This window comes from Suillus plorans (genome assembly GCF_016647745.1).
Source record: "Suillus plorans strain S12 chromosome Unknown HD556scaffold_1, whole genome shotgun sequence".
Taxonomy (NCBI): domain Eukaryota; kingdom Fungi; phylum Basidiomycota; class Agaricomycetes; order Boletales; family Suillaceae; genus Suillus; species Suillus plorans.
Window position 1 is genome coordinate 358,093 of NW_024537385.1, and position 12,076 is coordinate 370,168.

The 12,076-nt window shown below is 47.2% G+C and overlaps 7 protein-coding genes across 7 annotated transcripts; 2 read left to right on the forward strand and 5 right to left on the reverse strand.

Annotated features, from left to right (window-relative positions):
- Positions 1-1,519: 1,519 nt before the first annotated feature.
- On the reverse strand, positions 1,520-3,010 carry HD556DRAFT_8868 (uncharacterized protein). The gene is made up of 5 exons (XM_041311941.1): positions 2,712-3,010; positions 2,502-2,653; positions 2,276-2,453; positions 1,868-2,214; positions 1,520-1,811 (listed from the first exon to the last, which is right to left on the reverse strand). Exons 1-5 carry the CDS (start codon positions 2,836-2,838, stop codon positions 1,707-1,709), a joined length of 909 nt encoding a protein of 302 aa, XP_041167514.1. The 5' UTR covers positions 2,839-3,010; the 3' UTR covers positions 1,520-1,706.
- A 1,540-nt stretch (positions 3,011-4,550) lies between these two features.
- On the reverse strand, positions 4,551-5,730 carry HD556DRAFT_1435579 (uncharacterized protein; the record flags this gene model as incomplete). Its single annotated transcript, XM_041305453.1, has 5 exons — positions 4,551-4,769; positions 4,826-5,172; positions 5,234-5,411; positions 5,464-5,615; positions 5,670-5,730. 5 exons carry the CDS (start codon positions 5,728-5,730, stop codon positions 4,551-4,553), a joined length of 957 nt encoding a protein of 318 aa, XP_041167515.1.
- A 790-nt stretch (positions 5,731-6,520) lies between these two features.
- On the reverse strand, positions 6,521-7,944 carry HD556DRAFT_9673 (uncharacterized protein). The gene is made up of 2 exons (XM_041312154.1): positions 7,528-7,944; positions 6,521-7,469 (listed from the first exon to the last, which is right to left on the reverse strand). The coding sequence occupies exons 1-2, from the start codon at positions 7,742-7,744 to the stop codon at positions 6,685-6,687; spliced, it is 1,002 nt and encodes a 333-aa protein (XP_041167516.1). The 5' UTR covers positions 7,745-7,944; the 3' UTR covers positions 6,521-6,684.
- A 675-nt stretch (positions 7,945-8,619) lies between these two features.
- On the reverse strand, positions 8,620-9,785 carry HD556DRAFT_9107 (TB2/DP1, HVA22 family-domain-containing protein). Its single transcript, XM_041312006.1, has 4 exons — positions 9,671-9,785; positions 9,508-9,597; positions 9,109-9,453; positions 8,620-9,052 (listed from the first exon to the last, which is right to left on the reverse strand). The coding sequence occupies exons 2-4, from the start codon at positions 9,595-9,597 to the stop codon at positions 8,927-8,929; spliced, it is 561 nt and encodes a 186-aa protein (XP_041167517.1). The 5' UTR covers positions 9,671-9,785; the 3' UTR covers positions 8,620-8,926.
- Positions 9,786-10,001: 216 nt separating this feature from the next.
- Positions 10,002-10,298, forward strand: HD556DRAFT_1223493 (uncharacterized protein; the record flags this gene model as incomplete). Its single annotated transcript, XM_041296888.1, has 2 exons — positions 10,002-10,132; positions 10,187-10,298. Coding segments are annotated over 2 exons (243 nt in total), but the record flags the coding sequence as incomplete, so codon positions are not given.
- A 61-nt stretch (positions 10,299-10,359) lies between these two features.
- Positions 10,360-10,997, reverse strand: HD556DRAFT_1428107 (transcription factor S-II-domain-containing protein; the record flags this gene model as incomplete). The annotated part of the gene is made up of 6 exons (XM_041304684.1): positions 10,360-10,398; positions 10,449-10,487; positions 10,544-10,600; positions 10,654-10,766; positions 10,814-10,918; positions 10,973-10,997. The coding sequence occupies 6 exons, from the start codon at positions 10,995-10,997 to the stop codon at positions 10,360-10,362; spliced, it is 378 nt and encodes a 125-aa protein (XP_041167519.1).
- A 699-nt stretch (positions 10,998-11,696) lies between these two features.
- Positions 11,697-11,903, forward strand: HD556DRAFT_1195040 (uncharacterized protein; the record flags this gene model as incomplete). The annotated part of the gene is made up of 1 exon (XM_041296261.1): positions 11,697-11,903. A coding segment is annotated over one exon (207 nt), but the record flags the coding sequence as incomplete, so codon positions are not given.
- Between the last annotated feature and the right edge of the window lie 173 nt (positions 11,904-12,076).

A 12,076-nucleotide genomic window follows, 5' to 3' on the forward strand; every position in this document is an offset into this window, starting at 1 on the left:
TACCGACACAGGCTCGTATTTTGGAATATATGGCGGCGTTGTCGGTGGGAAGCGGGCATTGGCGGAGAACGACGGTGGACATGGGCACTAGAAGTGCGCTTTCACTCACCGGATAAGGATGAGGGCAGGGAACGAGTGGAGTTGCGGTGCGAGGGCGCATATGCATGGACTGATAAGACAGTATGTTATGTTCTGAAGAGTAAAAAGATATGTAATGAACAACCCGATTCGTAGGTTAAGGTTTAGGTGGCGACGATATATCGTGTAGACGACATGTCATTACCGTTCACAATGTTGGCGTTAACGAGCGCCACGGTCAACCTGCCCTGTTTGCCTGAGGTTAGTCACGTTGTCGCCGCTGTTCCGAGTCCTACTACTCGGGTAAGTCAGAAGAAAATTTCAGCTGACGAGGTTTTCGAGGTCTTGTCATAAAGTTCACATTGAGTTCTTACTTACTTTGTTTTTGTCACGGTCAACATTTTAATATTGAGGAGCCGAAGCACTCCAGAAGAACATTTATTTACCATTTGATTGGTCCCAGCACCTCAGGCTATTGGCCAGCCTCACACTCGGAGCCACCATCATCACCTTCTGGACCCTCGGGCGGTACCGGGTATCTATGATCATTATCGACGACTCCCAGTTTTCTAGTCTCTGAATCTGATATCTCAGCCTAATTTCACTTTACCAGTCTTAGCACAGCTGCCAGAATACGAATCATTACATGGATTCTAGCACTAAGCGCTAGTAAGCAAGGAAAGGCACTCTTTGGAAATTTTCACGGTACAACGTGCGTACCAAACTTTTCTCGTCATCGACGCTCATGACTCGGAGCTTACGCCGAACTTGTGTTATAGTCGCGGAAATTGAATGATTGAATGATCTTCAAACTTAAGGAATTTTCCTTTCAGACGTCATTTGCGATCTAGCAGGACCCGAACTGGCATTTCAAAAGACTTTAACGCTAACTTGAGTTATAGTCGTCTTCCAATTTTCCGATCTGATGAGTTAATTTCACTTGTATTTTGACAGATTGTATTAGGGCATTTGTTTGTCGACCCTCTTGGCCTTGATTCCATTCGAGGACAATGGTGTATTGAGTGTTACGATTGTTTGAAACTCGTACAATGCAGCTTATTTGGGTCAAGGCTTTTTTCAAGGTTGATAGTGTCTTGCTAGCCTCTCAATTTAATGCCACGTGTCAGGAGCGTTTGGACACTTCTAGACTACCGTACGCCCGGGCTTAAATACAGCTAGTCTTCACTGAGTGTACAGACTGTCAAAGCCTTGATTACACTACTGAATGATCTTCTCTTCCTATAGACGCCCGTGACGCACCCTCGCGGCAGGTGTTTTTTTTAACGGTAATTTTTACACCGAGCTTCGTGATGCAGAACTATTATTAGCCTTGGAGCCTTCGTAACAGTGTGTCCGAACTTCGGAGGCCCTAGCCATAACGAACAAAGCTACAAGCGTTTTTGGAAGACCATCTCAATCACTTACTACTTGTCGAACCAATTTTACATCATTGTTATTTCCAAATGGCAAGCACCTTGGTCATTGTACATGTCTCGAATACTTATATTTATCTTCCAACGATCCAGGATTCAACTTTAACCCAACTCTGCACTAAATATGCAGTCGATGGCGAATCGAATGAATGATTGTTTCTCCATGCGCCAACTGAGCGCACCACCTGTGGTACCCTATGACTGGGACCAAAATATCAGGTTACTCGAAGTCGTCGGTGCAGTCTGCTCAAGCGAACTGCCCAGCCCAACACGAATAATAATTAATGTGGACGCAATTCCCTGATGCACACATGTATATTTAGCTGAACCACGAACCAGAATGTACGAGGACTCACATATACCTGTGTCCCAGCATAACTTAATATCGCCTCGGCAGGATTTCGAATGGCCACGAGAACGACATAAATGAGTTGCGTGACCGTATACAGAGCACCGCTTTCGATGATGAGCATCATCGGGCGTCCGCCAGTCGTGATTTTTAAAATCACCGGCTTTCCATGCTCGTCGATGGTGGGAATGCGAGATATGTTCCAGAGGCGACCGGCGATGAGCCCGGTGACCATGATATTTGTGCAAAGAGGCAAAACATATCCGGCAATAGTCAAGGGTACGATACCAGTCGGAGGAACTGGTGATGTCGGGTCAATTGACAATACAAGGGATGGGATGGGCAAAATGCACCCTGGCACATGGAAGGTGCAGATAAGCGGTTTCGTCTAAAAAGAAGACTGATGAAGATTTACCAAATCCCCCAAGAGCAGTGAGCAGAGGGAGAATAATCACATAGAAATTCTTCCCCCAGACAAACCAGCATCGATAGAGTAGGAGTAAATCTCCAACTAAATCAGCAACAGAACTCAGTAAATTGGCTGCCATTAGTGCAGGAGTTTCGTTTCCGAAATCTGAGAACGGAGCATGGTCCTGTGCCAATGTGAGCCTTCATTAGCATCATGAACTATTATTCCTCACGAGTGCAATGTAGAAATGGGTGAACACCAATACAAAATGAGCCGTCGATGTCATAAAGAGGAGGCAGTTCGCAACCCATATTACTCGATTGGATACTCGATATCGTGTGATGAGAATTACGATAGAGATAATAAATAACGCGCAGTAGACTCCTGCATGATGATGTAAGTTGATCACTGATCCGAGAACTGACAGCAGGGAATCGCGCACCGTACAAAAACGCCTCGCATGCCGTACCTACAGCTGCAGAGACATTTACTGAGATGCTCATAACAAGTTGGGAGGGAGAAGAGGGCTGAAGAGGCAAGACATCCTGTTGCAATTGAAATAGAACCATATCTAGCAAAAACCTTTGAAGCACTGACGTGATTTAGCTAATGGGCATAATAGGGCTCCGTGAGTCGGTCAAATAGTAGCTTTTTGAAGTCGTTATTGACGCAGATTATTAGCCTTCGGTCGGGTCTTGGTCCTGGATAGTGTTGTTGGCAGAACTCGGGAGTGTTGCCAACCGGTCTGGCAAAACTGGTTGTGCCTCAGTGCCTAGTCCACGGCAGAACTCATGCGAAGGGAGGGTGGTAGAACCTGGCAGAACTCCAGGGTAGCTGATCATGAGACTCACGGAGACGTAATTTAGGTCTGATGACACACTTTGAATTCGACAAAATATAAGAACCGACGTCCCTAAAGTAAAAAGGAGGACGCCCCCCGCATCACTGTTCCAATCAATTCCAAAGTTTTATCCACTTGTCTTTGCCCTGACGATCGTAGGGTATGCAGGAGCACGATCTCGGCATAACACAAACCGTGCGACAATGCAATACATATTTGAAGCATAGCGAGATTCGTGCGAACCTCAGGCCTTCGACAACACCGTAAAAGCCGCAGAGGCTGGAAAGTCCGCCGTCGACATGCGCACATGCGCACTCATGAAGAAGTCGGTATTACCAATTCGCTGTCGAGAATCAAGATGATTACACAGCATCTTTCGCATGGACATCTCCGCTCTTGACCGAACCTCGTGATGCAGATGACCTTCTTGCTGTCCAGACAGTATCTCGCCTGACCTGATGCTGCTGCTGCTGAAGTCACAGCTCTCAAAGAGTTGAAGAGGACCGAAGAACGAACGAAGTTAAATGGCTCGAGGGAGATGCTTTTGATTTTGGCGAGTTGGATTGGTTGAAACAAGGAGTAATTCCACAGGCTATTCTAAATGAGGTCGAGGTGGGTGAGGATGTCGATGACAGATGGGATGATGTTATTTCATAGCCTAGAGGTTCTGCCATTGTGCTAACCGGCCTACGCGACACTAGTCTTGAGGGTGCGTATTAGTGCTATGCCTAAGCGACTTGATTACGTACATAGCCAAGGCTTCGAAGCTTCCATCACTTTCAAGTTTATACATTCCATTTTACCCGCTCACCAACGTTGTTTAGCTTTAGAGCGAAACAAACAACTGGCTTCCTGTCTTCCCTTCTTGTTATTTCATATCGATACTAGAATCACTTAGCCGCGTTTTTATTGTTGCAGTAACACCAAACAGTTAGAGGCGCTCATGCTACTAGCTACTTTTGTTAGTCATCATCATAACTTGGCGAGTAGTGGTACAACGATCGCCGAGCGCCGACCGTTACCACCATGCACGGAAACCATCGACATATACCAGATGCTGCGAAACAGCAGTGGGTTGCCGTGTCCGCACGCAACATGACGTCGAAGGCCACACAAGCACGACTTACTTTTTGTCTTGCACGAGGGCTTCGTTGCTTGGCAATGATTCTGAAGATTACCTACAGTTGGTAATAGTAGTGTAGTGTAGTACTACCATCACCATGTACAGCTGGTCGCAGATCAGTGCCCGCGCAGTGGGATTCTAAGGTCTCGTCACTACATTAGTACCGCCCGGGTCCGCCCCGCACAAGCCCCACAAGTCATGTTGACGTACAAGTTAAAAAAGCAACTAGCACTATGGAGCGAGTGTCGCTCCAATAATAAACAAAAGCGGCTAAGTGAACTTTTTGAGATTCTGGTCTATCGATATGAAAATAGTGATCAAGGATTCAAAGGCGGACCCGATGACCACTGTTCCACGCCCAATTGTGCAGCTAATGGAGAGCTAAAGGAGTGATCATTTCTCCACGTGCCAACTGAGCGCATCCCCGTGTCTTGTCGTTGGGAACGAAACTCTACTTGAGTTATCGTCGACATAGTAGTCTGCTCAGACGAAATGCCAAGCCCAACACGAATTATGATCAAGGTGGACGCGATACCCTCATACGCATATGTCGATTGAGCTTGACCACAAACTAGAAAGCACAATGACTTACATATATCTGTGTCCCAGCCAGACTTAATATCGCCTCGGCAGGATTTCGAGTGGCCACGAGAACGACAAAGATGAATTGTGTGACCATATACAGAGCACCGCTTTCGATGATTAGCATCATCGAGCGCCCGCCAGCTGCGATTTTCAAGGTCACTGGCTTTCCATGCTCATCGACGATAGGAATGCGAGATATGTACCAAAGGCGACCAGCGATGAGCCCAGTGACCATGACATTTGTGCAAAGAGGTAAAGTATATCCAGCAATAGCGAAGGGTACGAGCTTAGTTGGAGGAGTTGGTGATGTCGGGTCGATTGACAATAGAAGAGATGGTATGGGGAGGATACACCCTGGCACAACGAGGGTGAAGGTGAGCGTTTTCGACCAAAGAAGAGACTGATGATGATTTACCAAATCCCCCAAGAGCGGTGAGCAGAGGAAGAACAATCATATAGAAATTCTTCTCCCAGACAAGCCAGCATCGATAGAGTAGAAGCAAGTCTCCAATGAGGTCGACCACAGAAATCATCAAATTTGCTCCCATTAATTCATAAGTTTCGTTTCCAAAATCCGAGAACGGCGCGTTTTCCTGTAGCAATATGAGTCTTAACTTCATCATGAGTCTCTTGCGTATTCCTCACGAGTGCGATATACAAGTGGTTGAACATCAACGCAAAATGAGCCGTCGATGTTGCAAATAGGAGGCAGTTTGCAATCCAAATCACTCGGTTAGACACTCGACGGCGTCTGATGAGGATTACGACAGAGATGATGAATAGCACGCAGTAGACTCCTACGCAATGATGTCAGCGATGGACCTGAATCACTCAGAAAGCACATCACGCACCATACAAAAGCGCCTCGCATACGAGACCTACAACTTGAGTTACGTTTATTGAAACAGTCATCAGACAGCTGCAGCAAATGGGGAAGATACAAAAAAATTTCTTCTTTCACTTGAAGACTTACAAAAGTACGCAATTCAATTGTCGAATCTGGTGGAAGCGGCCCGTGCTTTGATGAATCATGAATCATGATCCGCATCAGCTCGGTAGTCACTGTGACAATTTGAAGGAGCTAGCGATAAACCATGCGTAGCCTGGATAATTGGTTCATCCCGGTTCTTGCCACAAGACTTTCTAGACCTTTTCCGTGGAGTAGTCTAAATGGGTTCGCGGAGTAACACGAGCACATCGCAGCAAGCTTGAGTATGTATAGTGCTTACCGTTGAATAACCAATACTTGCCACGTCGTTTCAGACTTGTGATTGTTTATGGATATAACTTTGGGGCTCATAAAATATCAGTAAGCGATGAAAGACCTGTGGGTATTGGTGCCGCTATCGTATTATGCGAGTATGTACCTTCACCTAATTTAAAGGTCGAGTTGAAGGTGAAAACTGCTGGAAGGTGGATAGAACTTAGGTGAGGGTACCTGTGAGTTTGAGCCATTGTCGACACCATACGTTGGTAATTTTAAGAATCCCGACATCATAGTAATAGTTGGTTGGTATTTGATGGATTCGATGTGGCTGAAACCTTGGGACCCAGATTCTCAGCCAACTTTAAGCCATCGGAATTCTTGGAAAACGCGCAGTGCAGCAGTGTCAGATCCTGTGTTTGCCAGCTCGTAATATCGCGAATTGGGTCTTCCAATATATCGATGTGATGTCACAGAAGTATGTTGTTGAATGCAGTGCAGGCAGTATATCGGTTCGGTTACGATTAAGGATACAAATAAACAAATAGACCTAAATATCAAGAACGTAGTAGGTGCGTGAGTGCGTGAACACGAGAATATTACTGAGCTCGTAAAGTTGTCATGGGTATCACTGGGGTATCAAGCGAAGATACAATAAAAAATTAACATCGATATACGGTTTGAAGGTTGAGAAACAGTTGCATGCCCTGCCCCGTAGGAGCGTAGCTCAATCCCATCCATCTACGAACTTCTCCTAAACAGTCTATACGCCGCGGTCCTTGTCGTTGTTCCCAGCCATGTAACGTCGGACTCGCAGAAGCTCTCTCTTGTAAAGCCCGCACAATTGCATCGCCACCGTCTGGGTATACACATCCGATGTGCTCCATCTCAGCTAGAGTAAGAGGTGTCTGTAGCCAGTTGTAGATGGCATCGAGAACGTCTTGGACCTTGATGGCGCTCGTCCTTTGCACCCTGATGGCATCCCACATGTACGCCGTGGGACAAGCTGGGATGGCAATCTCGATAATGCCAACCGGGATATCCGTGACTTCAGAACTCAGAGCTTGTGCCAGATCCATGGAAATATGTGCGCCTGTTGTTAGCCTAGCTGTAATTGGGTTCTGGCGGATATCCCACTGAAGCAGAGGCATGTCTGGTTGGAAAGGATTTGTAGCGAGGCAGGGTACAATCTTCGGGCGTTCATCGACTATCTGGGGCCATGATACAGCAAACAGTGTTGCAGGAGTCCACGGAACAGTCCCGGGTAAATAGCTCAGTCCATTCATGTGTGGAGACCAGGTTAGATTTCCAGCTGGATAAGACCACACATTGTGATCAGGTTGTCTGGCTGGCAGCGCAGGCATGATAACTCTGCTTGCGTCGGCCCAGGCAGGCACCCGATATGGATACCGTGGTAGAAAGCCATTTCGCCATGGAGGGACTGATCCTAGATCATACAAATGCATCCAGTTACAATAATGTACAGAAATCAGAGAACGACTTACCAGGCGTGGTGCGAATGTCATGACTCACACTTCGACTTCTTTGCTTTGTGCGGCAGAAGGAAGAGTTGCGTAACCAACCACATAAGCCGCCACTGCGACTGGAACAATCATCGCAATGCATGATGGAAGAATTGAAATTGTTGAAGAGTGAAATGTCTACAGGAGAAGCTTTTGTACTGTTGAGCACCTTAAGGGCGGGCACAGGTGTCAGCCCCATACTGCGGCAAGGAAGGCCCCATATGACCCAAGAATCGATGCGATGCCTCAGTGGGTGCCTATCTCAACACAAAAGCATCGCATACGAATTCCTGCAGAAATACAAGGCCACTTCAGCAGACACAAATACGTCGCTAAGAGAAAAATTACTAGCAGAACAAGACCAGGTTCACAAATCCGGGCAATCGCGAACCCGTAACCTGCTGGCACAATAGCTTGACTGCACACAAATGTATACATGCGCCTACAAGGGCAGTGCGCGAAGGAAGGCTGTGGTACGACATCTCACCACATATGCACGTAAAAGCGCATTTCAGGAGCAATCAAAAAAACGGGACCGCCAAAATTACCATAAATCTATTTCAATATTCCAAATCGGAATACGCCGACAGCTTGAGAGGTCATATACCGAAACGAACACGTCTGAGCAGGTGCCAGTGAGTGTACATAAACAGGTATCGAAACTCACCGCCGCAGAGTCAGCAGGCACTACATGTCATCCTTTCACTGACAGGCCGAGCGAGGCTCGACATCAGAGAACGGCGTTCAACCTTAGTAGTTTCAGAACTTCAAGATAAACGTTAATAAATGTTGGAGCAGTATACAGGAGAGCGTGCCTAACAGTGCCACATTGCTACCAGTACTTGACCCCAGTACTACTAGTTCGCACAACACGGTGAGCGTCATGATCAGTACTGAGCTAGCAGATAACATCGTTGGTGAATGAAACCCACGCTCGGCACCTATGAACATCACATGAGCTCTAGTAAGAATAGAAAACAACTGCCAGTCGTCAAGTCACCGATTGAGATCATCTTCTCTCACAATTCACAATCAATTCACTGGCGTTGACAGATCTAGGCGCTCGGTCGGTTCCGAGTACGCTGAGATCTGAAACCTGGTGACTTTCCATAACAGAAGTAACATCCAATCAGAGCGCAACAGCCACCCTCCACGCGCGCGTCGCGACGCTTGTATGATGTGGCGTAAAAAAAGCTCAATAATGGTTTGAAGAGATACGTGAACTAGAACATATCGAAACGTAAAACGAATTACTCCTCAGGCTTGAGCAAAAGCATGGATAATGGAAAGGGGGCGTATGATAGTGTCTATGACCATCCAAGCCGAACTACATACACAGACCGAAACGAGAGCCGACGATAGCGAGGGGGCGTGTCCGAAATCACTCTGAATTACCGCGGTCACGGACACCCTCAGCCGTCACCGTATCGGTGTGCGCTACAGCACGCGAGCCGGCCAAGTTTGACACGACAGGCTTCAACACAACGCCGTAAATCGTTTGTGCGCCCTAAAAGAAGACATCAATCTCCTGTATCTTGAAACGCATTCTATCTCGCGACTTACACGGAAGGTTGGGAGCTGCAGCCAGAGGATGAACACTGTCTTGAATGCAAAGTACCACGGGAAGTAGTAGAGAACCATTCTGAGTGCAATGCTCTCGAGGAAGTTAAAGAAACCAAAGACAACCCAATACGTGAGCCACTGAACGTCATCCTGATGCCCGGGGCTCTCCAGCGCCTTGAAGGAGAGGTAGGACGGAAGGCCCCATCCAACGAGGTTAGAGACAGGCGCGGCGAGAGGGTTGACAAAGTGGAAAAGGGTGAGGAGAAGGACCGTGCAGCTGACAAAATATGTCTTTGGAATCTGAGTTCGCTGCTCAAATGTGTTCAACACTGGATACTTCGTGAGCTGTTGAGGGGCTTATGTTAGTTGAAAGAATTTAGCCAAGAATCTGTTACTAACTTCCTTGTCGAGCTGTTGGAAGTAATAATTTGCCTTATTCTGCGCCTGGATGAAAGCAGGGTGCTGCTGAACCTTTTGTGTCGCGGACATCTGCAGAGTAGGGACAATAGACAGTTTTCTTGTCAAAGCCAGAAATAAGGATATCTAAATTAACACGACTGACCTCAAGGGGGCGTGGAATATGTACTGAGGAAACTGATTAGGTAGCAGTCAAGACGGTGGTAAGAAAGAAAGAAAGTTGGGGCGGATACGTCGTTGATATGGGTTTGATGACATGTGTTTGGCGGCCACAATACGTCAGCTTGCCTCAAGTTTCCGTGGCCCAGAATCATATATTGGTGCATCCACCAGCAATCTCCGCAGCAGCGCTTGCTCTCCGTTTCAGATTCTTTCACAACTCGTGCTTAACGTCTGCTGCAGTCATGGACAATTACGAGGCAATTCAGGTATGTCCTTGATATCCACCGTATAATCTGAATCAGATTCGGACACGTCTCAACCACGCTGAGCAGGCCCTACATAATTCACTGCCTCCATTCTCACCTTATGTGCCCGCGTCACTTCTGCCGTCTATAGCTCTAATCCTCTTGGCATCAACGTTCGTTCTTGCATTCTACTTTTCAACGTAAGTCGCCGCTCTAAACTTCTGTAATACGTGTTCCTATACCCATGTCCACAGCCTTCCAAAAGACACGTTTCCACTACGCGAGACCGCGGTGGCATCATTAGCAAGTGTCCTCGGTGGTTTCGGAGTTGTCGCCCTGTTCTGTAGTGCTGGAGTGAACGTGTAGGGATGTTCGTGTCCTAGTAGTTCCAATCGACCGTTGGATACCCCCACCTAAAACATTTACACTAATTGTTGACACGCCAGCCGTGTTTGCAAGAGACACACTGAACAACAATGAATGAGACGGGGACAATGAATGAGGGGGGTGACGTACTGTGTATAAAATTGTTGAACCTTCATCGGCACTGCGCATCTGCAATCGTGGTCAGCTCAGTTTTTAGCACAGACGGTATTAACAGTCTTCCTTGCCTGTTTCTCTTCGTAATAGGCTTCCAGATGACCGCAAGCCGGGCATTTTTCTGACACCTGTTGGTGGTGTGAGGAAAGCTTGATATCTCCAATACATTGATGCTGGTCACCTTTGGTAAAACTTTACCCTGATGAACCTTCGTTTGGGTTTTGCGCTTCTGTCTCAGCGCTGAAGGGAATGCTTCAGGATGTGACCGAGTGGTGATCTCAATATTCTCATAAGCTGCGGTAGATCAAGATGATGATCTGTGTGGCTCAGAGAGTACACACATGATGCTGGCTCCTCATAGCTGCATTGTTCGCAGATGACTGTTTTCTCGTCATCTCTTGGAGGACTGAGGAGAGTGCCACAATGAGGGCAAAAGATGAGGGAGCCTAGAAGTTGGTCACTTTTTCTGTTTCGGATGTGAGTTCAGTCCATCATCTCACCAATTTTATGTGCGAGAGTCGGCATAAGATCGCGATTTATAGTTTGATGGACTTTTACTAAAAAGCTGTAAATGATATGGAAGCTAACTTACTATCGGTTTGGACAAAGCATGGCACGGCATCGCGTCGCGTCGGGTGCAATAACGACTTTCACCAGTTTTAGAACAAGACCTTTTTGTTAGCGCCCACACCGACGACGGTCCCAACATTCATTCATTTCTACGCCCACACTGTATCGATGCAAGTTGCCGGACCTTGACGATTGCTTTGTTTTTACCGTCGACGTCCGACGTAACTATCACTGAAGAAAGCCCGGCTAGTTAATGATCATCGATGATGATCTGATGGCACGTTCGAATGGCTTGCTTTGACCCGTCTCGATATCACCGAAGATGACAATAAAGGGACATCAAACGAGTGGCACTTCTTTGTTCTTCTACGCCGAGTCCAAGCTAATCTGACGTATGAGCCCCTGGACTCAGACACCGCATATATATGAACGCCTTTCTTCCTCCATGAAATCTCGGACCCTCTTCGTAATCCTTACTTTCCCTGTTTTTCATCCTGCACGCAGGCGTGCTACTGGACTGCTACTTTACTATTTCTGTACCTTCTTTTCACGTTCACCGATACGTCAAACGCTCATCATTTTCACTTCTACCATCACGCGCCATTCATTGTGTTCTGATCTTCTATTGAAATAACGCCATCTTATATGATGTCTTCCCATACCGCTCTCTCTGACGCAGCTCTCTCCGACCTCGCTTGCAGGCTCCGGTACGCCAACGCGCGTTACGGCCAGATCGCTTGTCAACTGCGTTGTCGCATAACAATCACGCGCACGCATCACGCACAGCGACGTGCCTTCTGGTCTGGCTTGCGCATTGATATAGCAAAGGCTAAAGGTTGTCCTTCGACTGCGATTTCAGTCAGGCCCCTGCCTGTCCTTGATACGACTCCCAGTCCATCACCGCTTATGCTTTCACCATTTGCACTTGTTGGCAATGTCCGCAACGAACTTGGCTTGGAGATTCCAGACATCGTCGTATCTCCCCCTGATGCCTATGACCAACCCCGCAAGCGTCTTGTTATTCGGATTCCACC